The following is a 25000-nucleotide window of genomic DNA, read 5'->3' on the forward strand; positions in this document are numbered from 1 at the left end:
AAAAAAGAACTTTACTATCGGTCGGGCTAATCAAATAACGAGCATGAGGACCTTATCTCCAACACCAAAGCGCTGTTATCTTAAAGCCACTGATTATGTTATTGTTCGTTGCTAAGTTCACTATTTTGTCGTTAACTCAATATGTAAAGCAGCCTGTGTGCACAAGCCAGCTGAGGCACTCTTCAAAGAGCCAAACACCTCCACCTCCTCCTCCACCACCTCCACCACCACCTCCATGAGAGAGACTTCTTACCAACGGGCCAAGGCCTCAGCAGAATCCTCTATTGTTTTCTTATGTCATGTAACGTGTGACTAATAGCCCGCTTCTTCCTCGTACAGTGTGCCTTTCAGTGCTTTCCACGGGCCGAAGGGCTGCTCCCATTAAGAAGCAGCTGCCAGCTTCTCGGCGGCAATCCATCAGGTTTTTCAGAATAACGCATAATTGTTACCACTTCTATATGGCTGGAAAGAGCCAGCCTGGCTGTTAAGTAAATGACCATGTACAGCAGCCAAATCCTTTATAAGGCCCTAAAGTTGCCTTTTTTTTCCCGCTTCAATTTATATTCCTCAAAATGGCACTTTTCAGCAGGGTCTAGAGTCGGGCTTGGGTTAAAAATGAAAATAAATGTTCTTTGTAAACAATCAGGAAAAATTACATATTACATATGCAAATCAACTCCTTAATGAATACTCTTCAGGTGTGTATCACAGCAGGCTATAAGCTTTTATGACTTTATAGCTGTGAAAAGGAGCTCCCAAGCTTGTGCGTACGCTGGCAGGTGTCGGTCACACTGGATCTCAGTTAGGAGCTGAACATGATGCTTTGTGTTGTATGTACATTTCGTTTTGGCATCCCTCAGTCAAGTATGATGCACTCATGTAAGCTGATGCACTAATGTAAGGTAATACACACATTCACACACACACACACACACACACACACACACACACACACTCAGGAAACGGTAAGCAGTAAGGAGTCCCCAGACTTCCACCCATATATTCAGTGAATCTCCCAGCCTCCCTCGGCACCTCTTTGCGGTCCCAGGCAAACCCTTGGCTGCCGACCTCAAACCGTGGAAATTCAATCAGAGGCGTTTAAGTGTTTCATAAAGCCATAGGTGGCTGTCCAGAGGAATGCCCGTAAAACGAGGAGCGCGGCGCGGCGCGGTGGCAGGGTGCTGACGGACGCGCTCGCCCCCTCGCTCGCTCGCTCCCACTCACTGCGCGGAAAAAAACGCAGCCAGCATGTTACCGTGGTAACGGCGACAGACGTCCAGTTCCCGGGGTTCTCTCGTAAAAAGCCATAAGTGTTGGCTTGAACCTCGGCAAATGGACGGTGGGATGCCTGGTCCTCATGTGTGAAGTGTGCTTGGGACTGAGAGCCAGGAGACTGAAGTCTCGTAAAGTGCTGTAAACTTCACCACACTTGCTTATTATCTTTTCCCCGCCATTATTAGAATCTATCATTGAAGGTGTCGTACTGTAAGCAAAACTTTATATTCATTTGAGTTTATTTTCCCCCCATTCATTCTTAGTTTATTGAAATAAATCTTCCATCCATCCAACCGGTGTCAAAAAGGGCTAACATCATTGGGTGGTTGGAGAGAGAATTCATAGACAGGAAGCTATTAATTCATCAAAAACACCCACACGTAGCTTAACTGATACTTTTACTGTTAGAATATTTGACCCTGAATAGCCCAAGTAGGCATATTACATTAAAATTCATTATTTATTTGTTGTTATTTTTGTTGTTGTTGTTGTTGTTGTTGTGTTTTTACCCTCCTTTGGTGGAAAATAAGCAAAATGAGGTTACCGTTTTTACCAGTGGAATAAAATCACTGGTGGTTGAAAATAAACGTTTCCCCTGCAACACTCCGCAAAACCATCTAACTCCACACAGTACCTTCATTTAGAGCCAAGAAGGAGGCTATTTCCCTTCATTACACATGGCTACCTATCTGTCAAAGAGGCAAGGGAAAAGCCACAAAGACTTCAACTTCATTGGATGTTTCAGATACCATGGCAACAAACAGTGAGTGGAAACGGGACCACACAAAGCGACGGCTGATGACTGTGCTCAAGAGGTGTGTGTGTGTGTGTGTGTTTGTGTTTACACACACATCTAGCAGGCAGACAGATGTGCAGCCACAGACACTTGTGTTTTTAGCACTGTCCATCTGTGTGTGAGTCCCCAGCCATCACCTGCCTCCACATCTCCACATGTCAGCCACACAGAAAGCCTCTCTTATCCATCCCACTCAACCAGTATCAAACACACTTTCCCCAGCTTCCCCTCGACACACACATACACACACACACACACACACACACCAGCCCCGCTCAGGCCAGACAGACAGCCTGCACTCATCCTCTCCGCCAGGGAGGTGTTATCCATCAAGATTAGTAAGATACCGCCAGGCTGAGGTCCGCTCAGGGGCTAGCCCAGACCTAATGGGAGATCCTGTCTGTGCCTTCCTGTCTCTGTCCCACAACAAAGAGAGACAGTCTCACTCTGACAATTGGAGACCCCAAGGGGGGGGGCAAAGAAACCCAGCCACAATAATCAGCCCCATTGGCTCGTGTACCAGCCACAGATGGCCAGTGTGTCAGGAACATGGGGGGATCTTAAGAGAGATTTATGTCTACTTGAGAACAGGCGCAATGAGGAAAATGATTATTGCAAACAGAACTTATTAAGCTCGTCCTACAATGGTGTCTACTGTGCTTGCTTCTCAGTCCAAACCATCTCAGACTTGCATGTATTTATGGTCAGGAATTGAAAAAACAGAAAGAAAGAGAGAGAGAAAGAAAGAAAATAACAGAGAGAGAGAATAAAAGAAAGAAAGAGAGAGAAAGAAAGAAAAGAACAGAGAGAGAAAGAAAAACGATAGAGAGAAAGAAAGAGAAAGAGAGCGAGAGAGAGAGAAAGAAAGACAGAGACTGAGGGCATTGTGGTTTTATCTAATGATGAAATATGGCAGATAGTTGTCAGCTCTGCACATCGCGCTCTGTGTAGCTCTGCCTGGACGGCCTGGACGGCCAACAAAACCATGCTCACGTAACGTAACGTAACTGCTCCAAACCTGAAAAAAAAAACGTGCAAACAAACGTCTCGCTTTACAACTACAAAACAACTTGAAACACATTTGCCCATTCGTGGCATAATCAGAGTGGAGGAACTACAGTTCAGTTACAGTTTTTTGCGCCTGAAATAAAATTCACTGAAATAAGTCACAAGAGCAGATATAAGCCTTGGAAAGTTTTGACGCATATACATTTGAAGACGACTACAGACTTCAAGTGAAGTTGTAATTGTTCCCACCCATAGTCCCTCCACTCCGTAGGCTATGAGAGACTAAGCATTGACAGACTAAGTCTCTATTTTTCATAATTCACACGAGGAGGCTGCGCACATGGCCGTTACCCTCACCAGCCCCGTGTTATTCCAAGATGGCTAACAATCGCTTGAGTACAGCAGGTATCGCTTTTCTCAGAGTTTACTTTGCCCGCCTACGCTCTGCCAAAAACAATTTCGTGCTTGAAATGTGACAAATAAAGTACACTAATGGAGTGATTTTTACTAGTGGGGAACTAGAGCGAATCCCTTTAAAGTGTCACCTTAATGGCATTAAAATATAAACCACATTTTCAAAGGAGGACGGCGGGACGGCCGGCAGGAGGGAGGGAGTGTGAGGCAGGGAGCGAGTCTCTTCAGAGATACGGCGTTGGGGGAACGGGTTACTACTCCGACAGACCCTGGGGGAACTGGTTACTCCACCGACGGACCCTGGGGGAACTGGTTACTCCTCCGACGGACCCTGGGGGAACGGTTTACTCCTCCGACGGCTCCTGCTGTGGAGTCATGGAGGACCGCCGACTCCCGGCTGGCAGGCGTTCCTTGGCCGGGGTTAAATAATAATAGACACATGTTTTGTGAAGGCCCGATAAAAAATTAACCCATGTTCATTTTCTCCCCCCTGCCCCTGCCCCGGTCCTCCAACCCTCCCCTCTTTTCCCCTTTTGAAGTCGGAGAGTCACGCTACAAAAGCACAGCACATAGTTGGAATCCAATAGAGAGAACTAAAAAAAAACAGGGTCCATTATGTACTCTGCCCGACCAAACCTTTCCAAGATGGAAAACGGATGTTGCTTTTGTGGATAGGTGGAGGGGAAGTTGCAGCCGGCGGTTTTATAACCTGATCAGTTCCAGGACTACTACTGCTGCTTTTAGGTGGTGTGTGTGTGTGTGTGTCTGTGTGTGTGTGTGTCTGTGTGTGTGTGTGTGTGTGTGTGTGTGTGTGTATGCATGAGTGTGTGACTGTGTGCGCATGTGTGTGTGTGTGTGCGTGTGTGTGTGTTTGTGTGTGTGTGTGTGTGTGTGTGTGTGTGTTGATGTGCTCAAGGTTGCTACTGGTGGTAGAAGTTTGAAGGGGTACTAGGGGCGAGTAAACAAGCCCAGCGCTGAATGCAGCCGGCGGACACAGGCGTGTGTTTGTGTGTGTGTGTGTGTGTGTGTGTGTGAGTGCGCCCAAGCCCAGCGCTGAATGCAGCCGGCGGACACAGGCGTATGTTTGTGGAGGGTCCGGCTCCAGAAGAAGCCTTGTTGTTTTGGTGGCCGGAGCAGACGCAATAGCTGGGCTTTTTCTGGACTGCTCCACGCGAAGCACACAGCGCTGGGCAGAGGCATCGACCGCAGGCCTTAACCAGATGGGCACTGAGGTGTTCTAGCGGAGGGGAGGGGGGGGGGAGGGGGAGGCTGGATGGGTCACTGGAATAGGCCCTGCTAAATACAGCACCGCCTCAGTCCCCCAAGGGAGTCTACCTCCTTCCTTTTACACACCCAGCTCATATTTACCTGTGTGATCTTAATTAGAGAGAGGGAGAGAGAGGGGGAGAGGGAGGGAGGGAGCGAGAGATAGACAGTGACAGAGAGAGAGAGAGAGAGGAAGAGGAAGAAACAGACAGAGGGAAAGAAGAGACACATTGGAAGGGAGAGGAAGAGAGAAAAAGAGAGGAGGAGAAAGAAGGAGCGAGCGGACAAAGATTAAACAGCATAGGGACTTCACAGACAAGCAGCTCTAAATATTAAACGCTCAGTGAACAGCTGTGAATAATGAATAGGAAGTCTCGCTCACTCGCTCCCTCCACCCCCCCACCCCCTTCACTTTCTCCCTTTCTCTCTATTTCTCTCTCACTCTTTCACACACACACACACACACTCCCCCCCTCTCTCTATCTCTGCTGTGTGGGTGGTGGGTGGTGTGTGGTGTGTGGTGGGTGGCAGGCGGAGGCTGTGGTAAGGCTAGGCAGGGCTGGAAGATTTAGCCAAGTCTTCGTATCAAGGCCTCCATTGAAAAAAAAAAAAAAAAGAATCTTGGTGTTCCTAAACAGGATCCCCAGACGTGCACATTCTTGTTTTCACACTCTGATACGTCCAGAGGTGACCCACGATGGCCATCACAGCCAGCTCATTCAACATTGTGTTGACGTTTCCCCTCCAGAACAAATACAGAGAAAGAGAAAGAAGAAGAAGAAGGGAAGAAATGGAGCACGATTACGACAAAGCGACCCTGGGAACCCGCTCACAATGAGTGACGAAGCGTAGGAGAGTCCGTGAGAGAAGGAGGAGGAGGAGGAGGAGGAAGAGAGAAGAATGAGAGTCAGTCAGGAATGGGGATAAAGATTGCTTGTTTGACTGCGAGAGACGAATACGTCTGATCTCACCACTGCGACTCGGTGTGAGTTATTCCCGGCGCCCTCAGGACTGAGCGTTCACAAAGGTTATGTACACATGCTAGGGGAGGGGGGGGGGGGAGCGGAGAGATGCTAACTTGATCTATGGAAATGCTGACTGAAAACCCACAAATAAAGCCACTTAGCTGCGACTATTAATCACGGCGAGGCTATTTTGGTCACAAGGCGCCGTTGAGGCCCTCAGTGAAGGCCTTATTAAACACAAACAGCGAGGACAGGAAATCAGGTAATGGCCGAAGCTCATTTTTCATGTTGGTAATGTCCGAGGTTATTCAGTCGCTCAGGCCCACGTGGAGGTTTGAGGTCATTCGGACGCCCTTTCAAGATCCCCCCCCCCCCCCCCCCCCCTCACACCCTCCCGAGTGGAAATCCAAATGAGGGGAGGGCGAGTTAATTAAATCCTGGAACGGGAACAAAAAGGGGAGAAAAAAAGAGCTGGTGGCAGGATTGAGAGGGGATGAGGGGTGATGAGAGCAAACATCTTCGTTTTAAATCACTCATCCGCAGGTTCCTGGCGACTGTAGGTGACCAGAGACAAACACCTGCCACCGCAGGGCCCCGACTGGGTGCAGTGCTGACTACTTTCTTCCCTGCATGTAGGTGGGGGGAAAAACAACAAAAACAACACACGCTGGTCCAGAAGCTTGTTTTTACTCCCCAGTAAAAACAAGGGTTCCCCAATGGGCTATAGCCATTTTTTTAACGGGACAACACACATGGCAGCTAAACGTCTGACTCCAACCAAAGACCACCAGTGAAGCTCTCTGTGGTCAGGGCTGCCGTACTGATCTGAAATCAGCCGGGGAAAACACGGACAAACGCAGTCAAGATTTTCCCACTCCTCTGGAGTGCTTGGACCTTTCTCCCTCCCTCTCTCTCTCTTTCTAAACGCATACGCCATCGCCAAGGCATTCCCGCCTCCCGACACAGACGACGATTCTCAAAACACGCTGCCAGCGGGGGTAAACCCAGCCACAGGGCCCAGCTCAGAGACGACAGGCTTAGCCCTGATTTCTTTCAGTGCTGGACCGGAGTAATCAGTAGCACATGTCCATGTCAAAGGTTCCTTTTGGGGACCAGAGGCCAACACAGGGACAGGAAAGTGGGTCCCCGTTAGTCGATCTGGGGCCCAGTGCCCACCACGGCCCTCCTTACTGCGATAACTGATTGGGTATTAGTGATAGCAAGGGGGCTAGTGCCTCTAACCTCCTCCTGTGTGGGAGGTGGGGGCACTAAATCTCCAAACTAACACACTCACTTCCTATGTGGGAGTTGGGGGCACTAAAAATCCACACCAACACACTCGCCTCAGTATTTGCGGTTGTTGACATCACCAGAAAGAAATTGGCTCTTTGACCTAAGACATACTCATGAATATTCCACATACATTCCTCAGATATATTTCTGCAGCTTCTGAAATGTAGCAACTGCAAATGTCTATGTTCCATTCATGTTCACAGACAAATTTCATTTTTTGGGTCAGTTGAAAGTAAAACTCTTGTCTTTCACAACGCTTTCCCCATAAGCATTTCCAGGTCTGACCATGGAAATTACATTTTCCGTAACATTTCATCCCTGACTAACAAGACACAGCGCTGACTAAAGTACACGCAAAATGCCCAGCTATAGGGAGTCAGTGATTCAGTAAAACTGTAGATGATGCTTAAACTCCTACTGAGTCCAAACATCTGAGCTCTGCTGAAGGAGGAGGAGGAGGAGGAGGAGGAGGGGCTGCGGACCACCTGACGTCCTTCAGTCTGCTCCTGCACAACCGAGGGCCTAAATAAAAACAACATACCCTCAGCCCACCACTTCAAAGAGAACTACACCCCCACCCCATCCATTCCCTCACTTTCAGGCCTGTGCCCCCCCCCCCCCCCCCCCCCCCGATCACTTTCAAACGGGGGGCGCCGCACAATTTAATAAAAGATAGGAGTTTAATCCCCCCCCTCATCCAAGACGAGAGCGCCGCAGTGAAATCAGATCCCTGCTTAGTCTGACCACAGAGACAGAGAGCTCCGATAGAGGCTTGCAAAAGGAAATAATTACATTTCCCAAAGAGAGAAAAAAAAAACGTCAAAAGAAAAAAAAGACAGATAAAAAAGATTTTAAAAAGGGGGCCTCCAAAAAACAAAAACACAATAATAACCTCCAGCCGGCGCTGGATGGCTGTTGGTAAATTGTATTAAGTAGAAAAACCGAGCACAATTTTCTAATATTCTGGAGGTCAATGAGCCAGCCGGTTCCTAATAGAGCTTTCAGATATTAACAAGAACCATACCTCCCTGACAAGCCGGGCCAGAGAGGCAAACCAGGTACAGATAAAGTGGTCAAGGAAAGTCGAGGTTGAAGAAACTTAATTAGACCCTGAATAAGGAGGAAATGACATGTAGCGTGACAGTCTACCCCATTGCATCGTTCTTACTCTCTCTCTTTCCCCCTACTCTCTCTCTAACAGTTACTCTTCCTTTCTCTGGTTCAGTCTATTTTTCTACCTCTCTCTCTCTCTCTCCCTCCTGCAGTTCCTGGTATGGAACTCGTGATGTCAATGGAATGGACTGCTGGTCCTCAGAAGAACACTGTGTGTGTGTGTGTGTGTGTGAGTGTGTGTGCCTATGTGTCTTTTCAAGAGTGGGATGAGGGTGGGGGGGGGGGGGGCATTATGGTTGCTATGGGAGGCCAAGCAATGTTGTGGGTTAGGGCTTATCAGTTCTGGCATGTTTACCACGATCCCCGACACACAATGCCATGTAGCGCTTCCAGCATGTGACCCGACCCGGCCCACAATGCCTTGCAGATCTGAGGACTGGCGAGGAACTGGACGGCAGATATTTCATGTGGGGAATCTCAACAGCTCAGTTGCCTTGTGAACTCGTAGAACACTGGTGATTCGTATTAACATGCACAACAATGCTCCCGCCTGAAAGTAATTTCCACACCAAGAGTATGCACAACTTCAACTTTTATCTGGCCTGACACTACAAAACGTACAACACTTTGAGAATCACAATTAGAGCGTTTTGAAGAGGGTCCAGCAAGGATGTGGAAAAGAGAAGTGACAAAATGTCTAAAAAGTTCAAAACAACCTAAGGAAGGAATGCTGTCTCTCTGGTGCTTTATAGCCTGTTAAAGGGCTGTTAGTAGGTGGTAGTTTGGTCATTCCAAAAGATTTATGTTCAGGCTTATTGTAACATACTAACTTAGGCCCAATGTGCACGACACTCATGTTTATCACAACAAGCTGTTTGAACATAGATGTCTAATTCCAGACAAGATATGCACTTATTCAGCCACTCAGTAGAGAAGAAGACTTGCCAACAAACACAAACACAATGTCCCCCAGATTTCCAATCATAAGACTTATGGGAGGGTAGAGTGGCAATCTCAATAATTATGAGTGGAGCTTTAACATGCAGTACCTCTGGTTAAAAATAGCCAACCACATACTAATCATAGCATTCTGTACATGAAAACGCAGTTTCACAGACAAAATCATATGCACGGAGTCTGAAATAATCCAGTACTTCTCCATCTGGGTCTTTATAACTAGTCTTACCTGGGCGATATTTTTGTTGAGCAGGTAGACGCCATATTCAAACTGAAAGCGCTCGCCTCTGGGATACAGTGGAAACCTGCCAGAGAGAGAGAGATAAACAAAACCAAAAAACTCTGATTAACGCCAAGCAATGGAGTAGAGGTTAGTGGTAAAGCAGAAGTAAACAGTAAACACCAACGAAGATACACACAGGCCTTGCTGCTTGGCAACAGGCATCCTCTGAATATCGTAAAAAAAAGCCACAAAAAAGAAATACTGGGCCCCTGCTCCGAGTGACTTAGTGGAAATACGAGGCAAAATCTGCATGAGGGCACCGTGAGCTCGACTGCGTCGGAGATTTTATAACCTGCTTCAGAGGGTTTGGGGAGTATTTTATGAACCCCACTCCCCAAGTCCATTGCAATATGTAATGACAGTACTTGAGTGCTCAAATCTAGTCGTGCATCCAAGGGAAGCCGGTTTACGATGTATTTGCAGATGTTTGGGAGCGTTTCATCAGCCATGACAGATGCTTTCATTTGTTTCAAAATGCCATCAATCAAATTTAAGTCAAAAAAGCAAAGTTCAAAGCCTCCAAATAGTCTTCACGAGGGAGCGCTCAATATGTTTATGTCTTCACAGACCAAATAGGGGGGGGGGGGTGTAGATTGTTTAGAGATGCCCTCATATCTTTCCTTTTCCACATGTCCCGCAGAAAATCTCCCAAAACAATCTATATTCCAACTGAGGCGGGTGACCTCCTCATTCCGGTCTATTCTAGTGTTCCATAGTCTATTCTGTTGTGGTCATCCATAGAATTCGCTAGTGATGACCGTGTGCGTGGTCGGCATTCCATCACATGCTAATGAGTCTGTATCCGTCACATGTTATAACAAGAGCTGTGTATAGCGGATACCTCATGTGCCCTGCCCCTTCAATGAGACCATGGACCTCAGAGCTTATTAAGTACTTTCATGCCGCAATTCAATTGCAGGAGGAAAACAAAGAGCGTGTGTGTCACCCATGCGTATAGTCCCGGAACTGAACTGAACTGAACTGAATGAGCTCCATACGGACGTGGAGGGCCAGGGCAGCAGGCAGGCCTCATTACCCCGAGGCGTGATGTGTGAGTGATCTTCCGGAAGCTTCTTCCACCCTAATCCCTGTGAAAGGCCAACGTGTGCCCCCCGGTGCTAGAGCTAATCCGGCGGGCAGAGGCAGGGCCCCTGTTCTACCTCCGTGACCTCCAGCAGCCAGGGGCCTCGGCAGCAAGGCCTGTGTGTGTGTGTCAAAGAGTGTGTGTGTGTGTGTGAGTGTGTGAAAGACTGTGTGTGTGTGTGTGTGTGTGTGTGTTATTGTCGGGAAGAGCGGCAAGTCGGGGAACTTCTGAAACTCTTCAAAGACAATGACTCAGTGCTCTGGGGTGTCGAAACAGTATCTGAGTAAAATCACTGGAAATCTCGACTGGATTGACCTACGCTAATGGCGTTCACACAGAGGTCCCCACTGACCTCATCTTCCAGAGATCTTTTAACATGAGCCATCGGCAGGTTCAATAATGGTGCGTAAATTTACACGCACCACTAAATGGGTACATGACTGAAGTACTTATTCTCTGTCCACAAGTGTTTTCAGCAGGTTAAAATAATAGTCTGCTAAAACAGTAATAGTCACGACTCTCAGTAGCCGGCATAAGAAAATCGGAACAAGATCGCATTTACATCTGTAAGAACCGTGGTTCATGTTTCTGAACTGCGGCCAACCGAACACGGCAGGGGCCTGTAGCCGCTACCTGGCCAGCGCACTCCGTGTTCAAGCTCTGTGTGTGTGTGTGTGTGTGTGTGTGTGTGTGTGTGCTCCGTTACTAGTTTGGCGTGGAGTACTCAGCGCTCGGTAGAGCAGTTGCATTCAGTCTTCATTTGGGTCATATTTCCTAATAGCTGTAACCACTGAGGCTGATGTGCTATTTTCACTACGCCTCAAGAGACGAGATAAAACAAAACAGCGTCTCCAAGTCCAGCTGAGGCCTAAGTCTGATAAATCCAATTGTTCCCGATTATGGGTGCTCTCGCTAATGCTAATGCCATGAAATTGCCTTGTGTGTTTGTGTGTGTGTGTGACTATGACCAGTGCAGCCATATAAAAACGACCACATCATAGGACTCACTAGGCAACAGCAACTATGACAACTGGAGTGGAAGTGTTGTTTAAGTTCTATGGTAAAGAGAGATACTGCTGATCTAGTTACTTGAGCACAAAGAAATAGCCTCATGCAATATTCCATGCCATAGCGTCTGATGATGTTATTTGTAATTGGAATCTCCTGGTCGGATCAAAGCATCCATCCATGTTCCTACTCTTTCAACAGGAACGCTCCAATCCCCAGTGTTTGTATGTGGATGCACCTCCATGTGAAAGTCATCAAAAGGACTTTGCCCACTCCAAAGAAACGTATGACTCAAACCCACGACCACAAAATCACTTGAAATAAATTAGCATCTTCTTTGTCCTCTGCGCCTGGCGGGAGGCAGATGAAGGCATACTGACTGAGAGAGACAGTGCAGACTCCTCTCTTTCACCACTCCTCCGCTGCATGTACTCCTTCTCATCTCACTCCATGACAACGCCTCCATGCCAGCGACATTAGGCTGGCGGAGTGTGCGTGTGTGCATACAGGTGGGTCATTAATAATAGGGTGTGTGTGTGTGTGTGTGTGTGTGTGTGTGTGTCGGGGGGTAGGGGGGCATGTTGCACGCTGTTAAAAGCAAAGAAAGAAAGAAAATGGCGAATTGTAAGGAGGAGGGTCTTTTATGAGGCAGGATATTTACACAGAGAGCTCAGGCTCATCGCGCCCTTGGGGACCTGCACAGTTCAGTCTCAGAGACTGCTGTAAAATATGATAGCAGGGCCATCGTTAAATTTAACGAAGAAATAACTTGAGGAAAGGAGAATTTTTTTTTCCTTCTGTTAAAAAAAGTGACCCAATTTTTAAGTGGGGGCCTTGACGTGGCTGTCCTCTCTCCCGACGGGAAAGGTCCAGGGGTCCGGGCGACCGAAGGGCCATAGAGGGGACAGAGGCTTTTATGAGGGGAGGGAGGGGCTTGATTTATGACATGGTGATGCCTCGCGAGACAACACACACAAGCAGACGGCCCCTGCTGCAGTCTCGTCCTCTTTGTTACAGAAATAAGGTGGGGTGCTTCGTCTTAGTCTTGGGGAGTATTGTTGGACAGGGTTCGCAGCTACAGACAAGGACTTCTGAGGATAACCTTTGAACTATAAAAAAAATGATGTGGGACATCAGGGTTCGTTTAGTTACAGGACTGACAGGAGGAGTTAAAGCTTTTCCAGCCAGACTAGCGAAGGAGGTATAGCAGTTGTCCTGTAACCAATGGCATCAATGTTTGAAGCCAGCTCCTCCTTGCGTCACGTCAGGGGGCCTTAGGCACTGCGTTCAAGACGCTGCACACAAACTGCCAATGTCAAACTGGCTGGTGGTTTACATGGCTGCTTGCACCGCCAAGAGTGTGAGAGAGAGTTTGGGTGAGAATGGGAGAGTTCTTGGCTGTTTAAAAATGCAGACCTAGTGAGCAATATGTCCGTGAATGCCGTCTTAAGAAGGCATCCAGCTTTCCCAAACACAAGCGGACTCTGGAAGCAAGCTGTAGACTGTAGACTACACACAGCTAACTAAATCTGCACAGACCTACACAGCACTACATGAGGTGCATGTGTGCACACATGTACAAGCCGAACCTGCATCCTCACCACAACTGGGCCATACCTGGTCCAAAGCTATCTGCTAACTGGGCCAGACCTGGTCCAAAGTTATCTGCTAACTGGGCCGGACCTGGTCCAAAGCTATCTGCTAACTGGGCCAGACCTGGTCCAAAGCTATCTGCTAACTGGGTCGGCAGCTCACTGCAGTCGCTGCATCTAACTGCATGAGACACTGAACTGCAGCGGCAACTGTCAAATCTGGATAGTGGTAATTAGCACAATGTTTTCACACCGTTATTAAGTTATGAAGTGCAATTTCTCTACACAAGAAAACAACTGTCTGAGTATAACTACATCTGCCCAGCGCTGTTAACAACAGGCAGCCCATGGCCGTCATCCTCGATCTCTGTCACCATTTTACAGAGCCTTTGCAGACGGCATCTGGGAGGAAGTTTAGATGCACAGCAATAAATAAAAGAGAGCGGAGCGAGTGGCTGGAGAGGCCCTCTCTCACATCCTGTGCGCCTTTGCTCCACCGTTCTGCTTTTAATTAAACTCCAACAGGAACGCAGAGCTGGGGGACAAGCCAACTGTGGATATTCTCAAGAGTTTATTTAATGAATTTTTTAGTTTTTAAAGAAAGGGGGGAAAAATGAAATGGGGATGACAGATCCAGGTAGCAGCTGACTCTGAAACAGATTTGGCGCCAATCCGGTGGCTAAGCGCCAAATCGGGGCCAGATCTGTTCCAGAGCCAGTTGCCACCTAAGGAACGCTTGACCCCCACGTGACTCGCCAGTTTCTTTGTCAGGACAAAAAGTGCCATTACAGTAATGGAGTACCCCTAAGTGGAGTGGGTTTTTAGGGGGGGGGGGGGGGGTAAGTAAAATAGTGTTTCTGTGACAGATGCTGAGTATAATAATTTCTCTGATATTAGAAATTACAGCCTGTGTCTGATTTATAAAGCACATGCTACCATTAGCCATGACAGTTGCCAGGCAGGTGTTTTTTCTGTTTTTTCCCCTGCCCCTTATGAAGCAGCCGCTGTGATTTATGAGTCCAAAGTGCTTCAGAACTACACATTAAAACCGTTCTAAACTTCTAGGACTTTTTTTTTCTCTTTGCCTCTGGGGCCAGGAAAGAGTAGTTTAAGTGACTGTTAAAACTGTGTGTGAGAGCGCGAGAGAGTGAGTGAGTGAATGAGTGTGTGAGCATGTGTGTGTGTGGGTGTGTGTGTGGGTGTGCGTGAGTCTGCTCACAGGAGGACTGGGAAAGATTTAGGATGACATTGTGTTGCAAATTTGGGGTATTAATTAGCAGATGTAAACAGCCTGCCGTAGGACATGTGCAGGCGCTCAGGCTGTGTGTACACTGGGACGGGGTCAGCCAGTCACTGGGCAGACTCTCATCAGCCTGCTGGAGCAGCCTGGAGGCCTGGAGGCCGGCTCTGACCACCCAGCTGCCTTATTATCACACAGATTATTGCAGCCTGGCGGCCATTTTTACTCGAGAAGGCACATATTCTTTTCGTGAGATTTCAAAGGGGCCAGATATAAAGGTTTCTCCAAAGAAAAAAAACACAAAGACAGACACACACACACACACACCTTTACAGAGTGTTTAAAAATGAGAACACGAGGAACTGTTTGAACAAAAATGACAAAAATCTGTTGCAATGAACATGACATCATCCATGAACCCTTCGTAGAATGACCCAGAGCCCCGCTCACTGATCCAACCCAAAGGCAGTGAGAGGAACTCCACCACTGCCCCCTGAGGGCTTCCTCAAAAGAGCCGGAAAGCTATTTCTATTGTCCTGCGGGGAGATTTCCCCATTAAAACTGTGTGTGGGTGTGTGTGTGAGTGTGTGTGTGTGTGTGTGTGTGTGAGCCTTATTTGAGTGTCCTGTCCATCTGTGAGCTTTCAATAGAGCGTGTGTGTGTGTGTGTGTGTGTGTGTGTGTGTGTGTGTGTGTGTGTGTGTGTGTGTCCTGTCTGTGTCACATCAGCCGGCAGCTCATAGCTCTTGATCTCACCCTCTAAAGCCTGAAGTATGAAGCTTAAACAAGCAACCTGTTCAGCCCACATGCAAACACACACAAGGGGAGAGAGAGAGAGGGAGAGAGAGAGAGAAAGAGAGAGAGAGGGAGAGAGGGGGGGAGAGAGAGAGAGAGAGAGAGACAGAGGGAGAGGAGATGTAAGAAGCATGGAGAAATGGGATGTGAGAGAGAGAGAGAGAAAGTGGGGGAGATGGAGAGAGGGAGGGAGAGAGAGAGAGAGAGAGTGTGTGAGAGAGAGTGGGGGAGATGGAGGGAGTGGGGATGTAAGGGGGGGGGAACGGCACATGGTCCATGTTAAGGGACGTGAAACTCTCTAAAGCTCCGTAACAGCAGCCCCCTTCCTTTAGGCTGAAGGGTGCTTGGGGGGCCTCATCCTCTGTCCCCCCCCCCCCCCAACCCAACCCCAACCCCCAGCACAGCCCTCCTTAAGTGGCCCTGTAAAAAGCTCCAGTCTATGGATTAATATGTCAATCCCTACTTTGCAGGCTTTTTCCCGTCCGTCATAAAGCCAATCAGAAAAAAATATATATATTGGATTGCCTATAATACTTCTTCCAATGAAAAGGCAGAATGAGAGGCAGAGGCTGATTTTAACAGGTTGGTCTCTGTACACCATCACCCAGAGGACATCTGGATCACATCTCCCCCGCCCTGTGTCCCACTCTCAACCTCTCTTCTCACACACACACACACACGCACACAAAGACACACACATGCGCGCACGCACATACGCACACACCCACACACACACACACACACACACACACACACACACACACACACACACACACACACACACACACACACACACACACGCACACAAAGACACGCACATGCGCGCACGCACATACGCACACACACACACACACACAGTTGCGCACGCACACAAACACACAGACACACACACACGCGAGTACACACACATATGAGAACATACACAAGTACAGACATAGACGTGATCACACTATATATTTCCTTCTGCTACGCATGGAAATGTGTGAGTGTGTGTGCGTGTGAACTGAGAGGTCAGTAAAGGTGTGTGTGTGTTCATTAAAGGTGTGTGTGAGTGTGTATGTGTGCGTGTGTGTGTGTGTGTGTGTGTGTGAATTGAGAGGTCAGTAAAGGTGTGTGTGGGTTTGTGTGTGTATGAACTGAGAGATCAGTAAAGGCGTGTGTGAGTGTGTGAGTGTGTGTGTGTGTGTGTGAATTGAGAGGTCAGTAAAGGTGTGTGTGGGTGTGTGTGTGTATGAACTGAGACATCAGTAAAGGCATGTGTGAGTGTGTGAGTGTGTGTGTGTGTGTATGACTTAAGAGGTCAGTAAAGGTGTGCGTGTGTGTGTGTATAAATTGAGAAGTCAGTAAAGGTGTGTGCGAGTGTGTGTGTGTGTGTGTGAACAGAGAGGTCAGTAAAGGGTGTGTGAGTGTGAGTGTGTGTGTGTGTATGAACTGAAAGGCCAGTAAAGGTTTGTGTGATTGTGTGTGTGTGTGTGTGTGTGCGTGTGTGTGTGTATGAATTAAGAGGTCAGTAAAGGTATGTGTGAGTGTGTGTGTGTATATATAAATTGAGAAGTCAGTAAAGGTGTGTGCGAGAGTGTGTGTGTGTGTGTGTGTGTGTGTGTGTGTATAAATTGAGAAGTCAGTAAAGGTGGGTGTGAGTGTGTGTGTGTGAGTCATTAAAGTCAGTTCTCTTCAGGAGCGCCTCATAAGCGGGTAAGAGGGGGACTCATGTGATGTGGGGGAGAGTCTCCTCACCCTCAGACAGACCCTCAGCTCCCCGCTCAGCCGTCTGTGTGTGTGTGTGTGTGTGTGTGTGTGTGTGTGTGTGTGTGTGTGTGTGTGTGTGTGTGTGTGTGTGTAGAGTCTCCTCACCCTCAGACAGACCCTCAGCTCCCCGCCCGCCTGTGTGTGTGTGTGTGTGTGTGTGTGTGTGTGTGTTTGTTTGTGTGTGTATGTGTGTGGAGAGTCTCCTCACCCTTAGACAGACCCTAAGCTCCCTGCCCACCTGCGTGTGTGTGTGTGTGTGTGTGTGTGTGTGTGTGTGTGTGTGTGTGTGTGTGTGTGTGTGTAGAGAGTCTCCTCACCCTCAGACAGATACAGAGGCAACGAAATGTAAAATTGTGTGTGTGTGTGTGTGTATTATACGTGAGTGTGTGTGTGTGTATTATACGTGATTGTGTGTGTGTGTGTATTATACGTGAGTGTGTGTGTATTATACGTGTGATTATACGTGTGATTATACGTGTGTGTGTGTGTGTGTGTGTGTGTGTGTGTGTGTGTGTGTGTGTGTGTGTGGAGGATGTGTAAACTGGGGGAGTGTTTCTGACAGCCAGGACTGATTTGGTAAACAACACTGCACTTGCTGGCCCGCCCCACACACAGAGCCAAAGTGGGAGCCATGAAACTCTCTTCCTGACTCGCACTCTCTCATTTACTCTCCTTCTCTCCCTCTCCCATCCATCACTCTTTCTTTCCCTTTCACTCCCTCCATCCATCCCTCCTTCCCTCCCTCCATCCATCCATCGCTCTTTCTCTCCCTCCCTCCCTCGCTCTTTCTTTCCCTTTCACTCCCTCCATCCATCCCTCCTTCCCTCCCTCCATCCATCCATCGCTCTTTCTCTCCCTCCCTCCCTCGCTCTTTCTTTCCCTTTTACTCCCTCCATCCATCCCTCCATCTCTCCCTCCCTCCCTCAACCATCTCTCTTTCTCTCCCTCCCTCCATCCATCTCTCCTTCTCTCCCTCCCTCCATCCATCCATCCATCCCTCCTTCTCTCCCCCTCACCACACCATGTATATGGCTGGCCAAGGGCCTATTGGAGAGCTAGACATCAATTAAGAGTGAGTTTAAAGAACATAGTAAATCTATTACAGGAGGCAGCCGAAACTCCTTAAGCAGTGATGGAAAGAGAGAGAGGGAAGAGGGAAAGACGGCGAGAGAGAGAGAGAGAGAGAGAGAGAGAGAGAGAGAGAGAGAGAAATGGAGGGGGAGAGAGAGAGACAAGGGAGACAGAAACACTTGAATCTGCAAAAAAGTTGAGATTCGACTGGTAGTTTTACGAGGCTGGCTGCAGCTTGCAGTGGATTTCACACTGAATACTCAGGCAGGTGTGCTAGCAGACTGCGCTGGAGAGAAGAAAGAAAAAACATAAACCCTTTCTCTTATAAAACAAACACAAAAGACACAGTAAGTCTTAACGAGTGCAATGTGTAGCTCTTTTGGTGCATAAAACTGAAACCTTTCTAGGCCAACCATAGTGTTGAATGACAGTGAAAAATGTTTAGCAATGTTCCTATGCCTTCTGTGAATCTTATCAACACATTTTCTAGTTGAGGATGTATATCCGTGAAGAATGTATAAGAAAAAAAAAAGGAGAAATGTCACATGTGAACTGTGTTTGTAAATCATCATTAGGAGGCACCGTGGCACGAAAGAATCTCAGAATGCGGCAGGCCTTCGGTTATTTTAACCCCCTCGTATCGTCCACACTGCTGTATCAGCCGGAGATGGTGACTCCAGCGAGTGTCGAGCAGAGATAGATACCCCAGGGATCGCCATCACGACCCCTCCAGCGAGTGTCAGACAGAGATAGATACCCCAGGGATCGCCATCACGACCCCGCCTTGCTAAACAAATCTGCCGACACCTCACTTGTCTACATTAGGTGGCCTCTTTCTGACAGTTTAATCACTTTTGGGGTGCAAACTCATCTGAGGGGTCTGGGTGGCTGTGACACCATGCACGTGTACGTGTGCACACACACACACACACATATACGTACGCACACACATATGCACGCACGCACACACACACACACACACACACACACACACACACACACACATATATGTACGCACACATATACGCAAGCACACACACATAGCTCTGTTCTGATATCTGGCACATCAGTCTTGTGAATTCATATCTCCTGCTATTAACCAAACAAGTTAAATGAACCATTTCTGCATACACTGTCAGCTTAAACAGGTAAGAGGAGCAATAAAGTTCACACGTGAGCAATTATTGTTTTGCATTTGTAGGCCTACTGGACTGCAAAACCGTCTAATAAATTCCCTTCTGATGAACCTATACGCATGAAACCATATGAGCTAAAGAAAAGCTTTGGACGACACCTTTCAGGAACTGCCATCGCAAAGAAACAAATCTGGTGTTCTGGTGTTCCAGCACACGGCAGGGAGGCCCGGGAAAGATGAATGGGGTCACGTCCGGCTGGGTGTTTCAACCTGCGTCCTGTAGAGGAATAACTAACTATCTGCGCTGTTTGATTAGCGATGTGGATTTACGGCGAAAGATAACGTGCTGTAGCTCTGCTCGACAGGGCAGGAATGCACCAGATGTTTCGTGACGTCACAGACGACACCACCAGGCCTAGCACAGATCAGCAGAGTTACTCGTCCAATTAAAACACACGTTTCATCTCGGGGTGATTTTCTAAGACAACGAGCGATTAATTCCCATAATCCAGCGAGGCACGTCATGTGCTCGTTCTATTGTGATGCCGTCGTTTGCCTCGCCATTGGTACTCGTGAAAGCATCGTTACACTCCTAATTAGCAGCAGAGCATGTAAGGAGACACAGATGTGTTTTTCTAGCAGCCAGAGTCAATGTGAACCCGACAGGAAGATGTGGCAATCCTCTCTCTCTTCTCTTCTCTTCTCTTTTCTCTCTCTTCTCTTTTCTCTCTCTCTCCCCCCCCCTCCCTCCCTCCATCACATCCAAAGCCAAACCCTTCACTTCCTCTTCTCTCCTCACCTTCCTCTCTTCTCCTCACCTTCCTCTCGCCTGCATCAGCAGTGAAAGCACAGCTCCCCATCTTAGGGGAAGGAGTGAAATGTGCCGATTTGTCTTATTGGTACCTGCTTCTGTGTAATTATGACCAACGGGACTTATTATTTATTACTGTTTCTGATCAAAGGTTTTTTCCCGTGCCATGCACGGAATGCGCCGCACCAAACGAAGCGCATCTTTGAACATGCTAGCCTCATACACATAATTATCACAGGGCAACGGCATTCTTTTACGGCTCACGCTTGGTTACGGCACCCAAACACAGAAAAACAGTAATCTCCACACCAGTAGCCCACACTGTAATTGCTGTGCCCTTTGCGTGTTGGCATTCACATACCGGCACTGCCGATCCCTCGAGGCCCGACCTTAGGCGTGTACAACAAGTCCTGTGTCCATGGCAACGGTGCCATCTAAACATCACAAATAACTGTAAATCGCTGGGTCTTTTTTTACCCCCCGCTACAGGGACACTCCAGTCCTGCGCCTTAAATGCCCACCTTGTGTTGAGAAACATGCCTTTAATTTAAATGCCCACCTTGTGTTGAGAAACATGCCTTTAATTTAGAAGACGGGCCATTGAGGTGCAGCAGTGATAGTCTGGCGCTGTTCCAGCTGCAAGAATGTGTGAAAAAACCCCAACAGGAACAGCTTCCAACACACACCACTCACTGTGCTGAACACCACAAAGGTCTACCATGTTTCACAGATAAGGTTCTACAATGTTCTGGAACTCTGCAATTTTACAACAATCAGTTGCCCAGAGTGGCATAGCCATGTTAACGTTTCCTCCATCAGAAATGCAACTTCCATCTGGTCATTACAAATCTCTGGGGCCTTTTCAGTAACCGCCATTCTAAAAGGCCATTCGAACGGACAAATACTTCAACAGGAAGGCCGAGGGGCTTTGTTGAGTGAAACCGAAGTGGATCTGTGAGAGTCTCCTCTCCATACAGACAAACATTCCAGCGAGCGCAGGGCTGCCCGAGGCCTTTATAGACGGATTATTTATTTTCCATGTAAAAAGCGCGGGCAGTAAATCTCCCGTAAGAGGACGAGAGGAGAGGAGGATGAAAGCGCGGGGTGGACGAGAGCGGACGGCACATGAAAGGAGAGTCCCTGTTGAGTCTGAGATCCGTTTCATTCTTCAGGAGCCCCTTCACCAACCCTGACCTGACCGAGGCATCCATGTCAAACAGGCCAGCAGTGGGAAAGAGTGCGGTCATAATGTACACACACACACGCACGCGCACGTACGCGCACGCATACACACACACGCGTGCAAACGCGTGCACACACACACACTCCAGCAACACATCATAACAAGAGAGCGAACACATCAAATGCACATCCTCTTGCTACCTCAATGGTTAACGTCTGATAGCGAGGCTTTTAATGTATTACTGATGAAGAAGGTACGGTTGGGTGAATAAAATCACCATAGTGACAATAACAACCATAGGAAAGTGAACATAAACGGTAAAACCTGAGTCTGTTGAACTTGATCAAAACTAAATGTCATTGCAGTGAGGAAAATGGCCGCCCACAATTTGGCTTTGCTTTGCTTTACCAGAACCAGTTATGATCTAATTTTTTGTGTCTTCTGTATTCCTAATTCTTCTTTAAGGTCATCTACTATGGACAATAGCTTTCCCAGATCGCAAAACCTGCGATGAGAGTACGCCCTGTTGAGAGTGGAGGGGTAAAGGTTAATCTCTACCAACCAGGAGGCAGGCAAGGCCGTTCTCGGGACACTTACTCTCGCTCCTTCTCCGTCAGCTTGTCGGTGATGGTGTCTCGGATGGAGGACCGGGAGCCCTTGTGGATCAGCGGATACCTGAGAGGGATCTGCAGGAAGCAGGAGACCATGAGGACCAGGTGGGCTGTGTAACCCAGGGCGACGGCCACACTCCCATCATCCTTTGCTGCACAACACAAAAAAAGAACACACACACACACACACACACACACACACACACACACACACACACACACACACAAAAATCAGTTCAGGATCTTTTACATAAGCTAGCTTGTGAGGCTTACAGGGAGTCAGTGATTTAGTGTATATTTTGACAGCGCAAAATATAAATATATATTGTATTTCATGCAAAACCACAACCATGTTAGCTTAGATGTTTTTACATTCACTGAATATCTTTCAATGTTAGATTCAGAAGCAGTCTGAAACCCCCTCGATGCTCTGTTGTGTGCTGGGCTCAGTCTTGGGCCTGAAGACACTCAGTATCTCCTGAATTGCATGAGCTGGTGATGTTAGTGTTTATAGTTTAACCACACACCATTACACAACAGGTCTACATTTACTCGGAAATGACAGAGCATTGGCTCACGCCAATAGCCCTATAAAAATTTGCCAAGTGAAAAGTTGATGCCCCGGAGGTGAATTCAGTTCGACAAAAGAGCGAACATTTACAGAAAACATCTTTGGTTGCTAGGCAACGTCCGAGATCAAAGGCTGGAAGGCTTGAAGTGGTTCCGACGAGTGAGAAAGAGATGCTATTCTCTTTAATGACTTCCCTCTCTGCATGATACCCATTAGAGCCAGTGGAGAGGTAATGGGGATGTAACAAGGGAGTAATCACAAAGACACGAGGCCTCCGGCCTCACAACCGTAGCAACTTTCTCCCATCGCTGACAGAGAGAAAGCAGGACGACGAAACCATCAAATTCAACACTATTATCTTGCCTTTGCTCACGCACGCACACATACACACGCACATATACACACGCACACACACGCACACATACACACGCACACATACACACGCACAAACACAGAAGAGATCCACACTAGACTGCAGCCTAGGGCAAAGAAACCTTGATTTACGAAAAAAAAATCCCCCAAAGTTTGAAATGTAGGCACAAAGTCTGAGTAGTGTAAATATACATGCAGCCTATAATTCCTTCATGACCCCTAATCCTTCTGTTCAACACGCAAACCAGCATGATGGATAGATGGAAGCTGAATGGTAAGTAACAGACTGTTTTTCCTCCAGATCTATGCATCCATCTATCCATCAGTGTATCTACTGATGCAGGACCAGACTGATGGGGACTGGACTCTCAGCAGGAGTGTGTGTGTGTGTGTGTGTGTGTGTGTGTGTGTGTGTGTGTGTGTGTTACTCTTAGTTCTAGGCAGAGCAGCCACTCACACATCTGGCAGCTAGCTTGCCTCCTCGGCACACCTCCTGAGTACACACACACAATCTACTCTCCATGTGTCGACAGAGTTAACGCACACAAAACACATCTCCAAGAGGTCAAGCTGCAACACACACACACACACACACACACACACACACACACACACACACACACACACACACACACACACACACACACACACACACAGTCTCCAAGCATCATTTGTCAGTCCACCTCCTGAGAGCAAATCCACACACTCATGCTTCAGAGGTCCAGAGTCACAATAACATCCAACTCCCCACAAGCACACACAGTCCATGCTCCATCTTCAGTCAGAACACTTCCCGGGACTACACACACACACACACACAGACACACAGACACACACTCCCTGTGTGTGTTTACTCACTACATCTGTGCGGGACCAGGGGGATGGGGAAGCAGAGGCGGCCACAGGTCTCCACAGGGAGGTGGCCCAGAGCTGCAGACCACAGACAGCCGTCACCACGGAAACCGCACAGATCGGGGCGGGGGTGATATTGGGAGATATGGGGGGGGGGGGGGGGGACGACAGGAGGACGTGATGGGGGGAGGCATGAGGCAGCATACACACGCTGACCACCAAGATCGTCCTACGGCTTAGTGATCTGGGACCCAGAGAGACACACACACTGGGACCCAGATCAGCAGAGCATGAGAATGACACGTGCACACACCACCCACGAGTCAGGGCTAGGAAATAGAATACCCAAAAAGGGTGCACTAGAATGACACACACACACACACACACACACACACGGCATGCATACATACACACAGAACACACACACACACACACACACAGAACACACACAGTACACACACACACACACACACACACACACACACACACAGTACACACACACACACACACCAAGACCTTACTTGATAACTAAAATGGGTCATAGAGAGTGATAAAACTACCATATGTCAAGACTATATCTCAGTTTAAAGCAGCTCAAGCTGACATTTAGGATGGCTTAGGCTATCCCAACTCCCATGCAACCACTCTTGACAACCACTCCAATGTAATGCAGACTAAAAGACTTTAGAGCTCTGAACAGCTAAACATACACCTTCTATGAGGGCTACTGAACATGTCCTGATCGTTCCTCATCAGATCAAATGTTTGCAATGGCAGTTCCTTGTTATAATAAAAAGTGTTACCCAAAGCATTCTTCTTTTCTTTAGCTCATTTGGTAGCTAAAACTAGACTAGTAGATGATGCAGTGGACTGCAGAGGTAGTACTGGTAGTAGATGATGGAGAGCCGTTTGGATGGCAAAAGAAAATAATAAAGGAAAAACTAAATCTGGATTTCATTTACCACACCCCCACCCTCCTTTCACCGCTTTGAAGTCCTGCTTCCCTGCTTGCGAGAGCCAAATCAGATTTTCCACAACTCGCTTTCAGATAGCGAAACACACACACACACACACACACACACACACACACACACACAGCAGGAACTGAGATAAACAGCATGATCCACAATGTAACCCTTCTTTTGCCATTCCTTATACGCACAGTATCCCCCCGACCCCTACCCATCCAAATGATCCCCTGACCGCCCCCTTCACACACACACACACACACACACACACACACACACACACATACACTACGTGCACGAACGCAACACAGCGCCGTGGCAACCGTCTCACACACCTGTGATCGGCGTATCACAACAACACCCTGCCTTCCTGCATGTGTACACAGCAGGCTGCCGAGCCTGATGCCTGTCAATCACATGCGGGACCTTGGTAGAAACACATCGCTTCACTCACACACACACACACACACACACACACCACACACACACACACGGCTTAGGATGGAGAGGAGGGGAAGGGAAGGGGAGGAGAGAGGCGAGTGGGAGAAGGTGGAGAGGAGAGGAGAGGAGAGGAGAGGAGAGGAAAGGA

General features: G+C 48.0%; 1 protein-coding gene across 2 annotated transcripts in view; it reads right to left on the reverse strand.

Annotated features, from left to right (window-relative positions):
- Nucleotides 1-8423: 8423 nt before the first annotated feature.
- The window catches only part of uvrag (UV radiation resistance associated gene), a 64365-nt gene continuing 47788 nt past the window's right edge, over nucleotides 8424-25000 (reverse strand). The window contains exons 12-13 of one of the 2 annotated variants that reach the window (XM_031572194.2): nucleotides 21635-21800; nucleotides 8424-9392 (exon numbers count right to left, since the gene is read on the reverse strand). In XM_031572194.2, the coding sequence (XP_031428054.1) occupies nucleotides 9152-9392; nucleotides 21635-21800 (407 nt within the window). In that variant the 3' untranslated portion in view covers nucleotides 8424-9151. The remainder of the gene's footprint in view (nucleotides 9393-21634; nucleotides 21801-25000) is intronic. The other variant, XM_031572193.2, reaches the window with a different exon arrangement.

Source organism: Clupea harengus, chromosome 8 (assembly GCF_900700415.2).
Source record: "Clupea harengus chromosome 8, Ch_v2.0.2, whole genome shotgun sequence".
NCBI lineage: Eukaryota > Metazoa > Chordata > Actinopteri > Clupeiformes > Clupeidae > Clupea > Clupea harengus.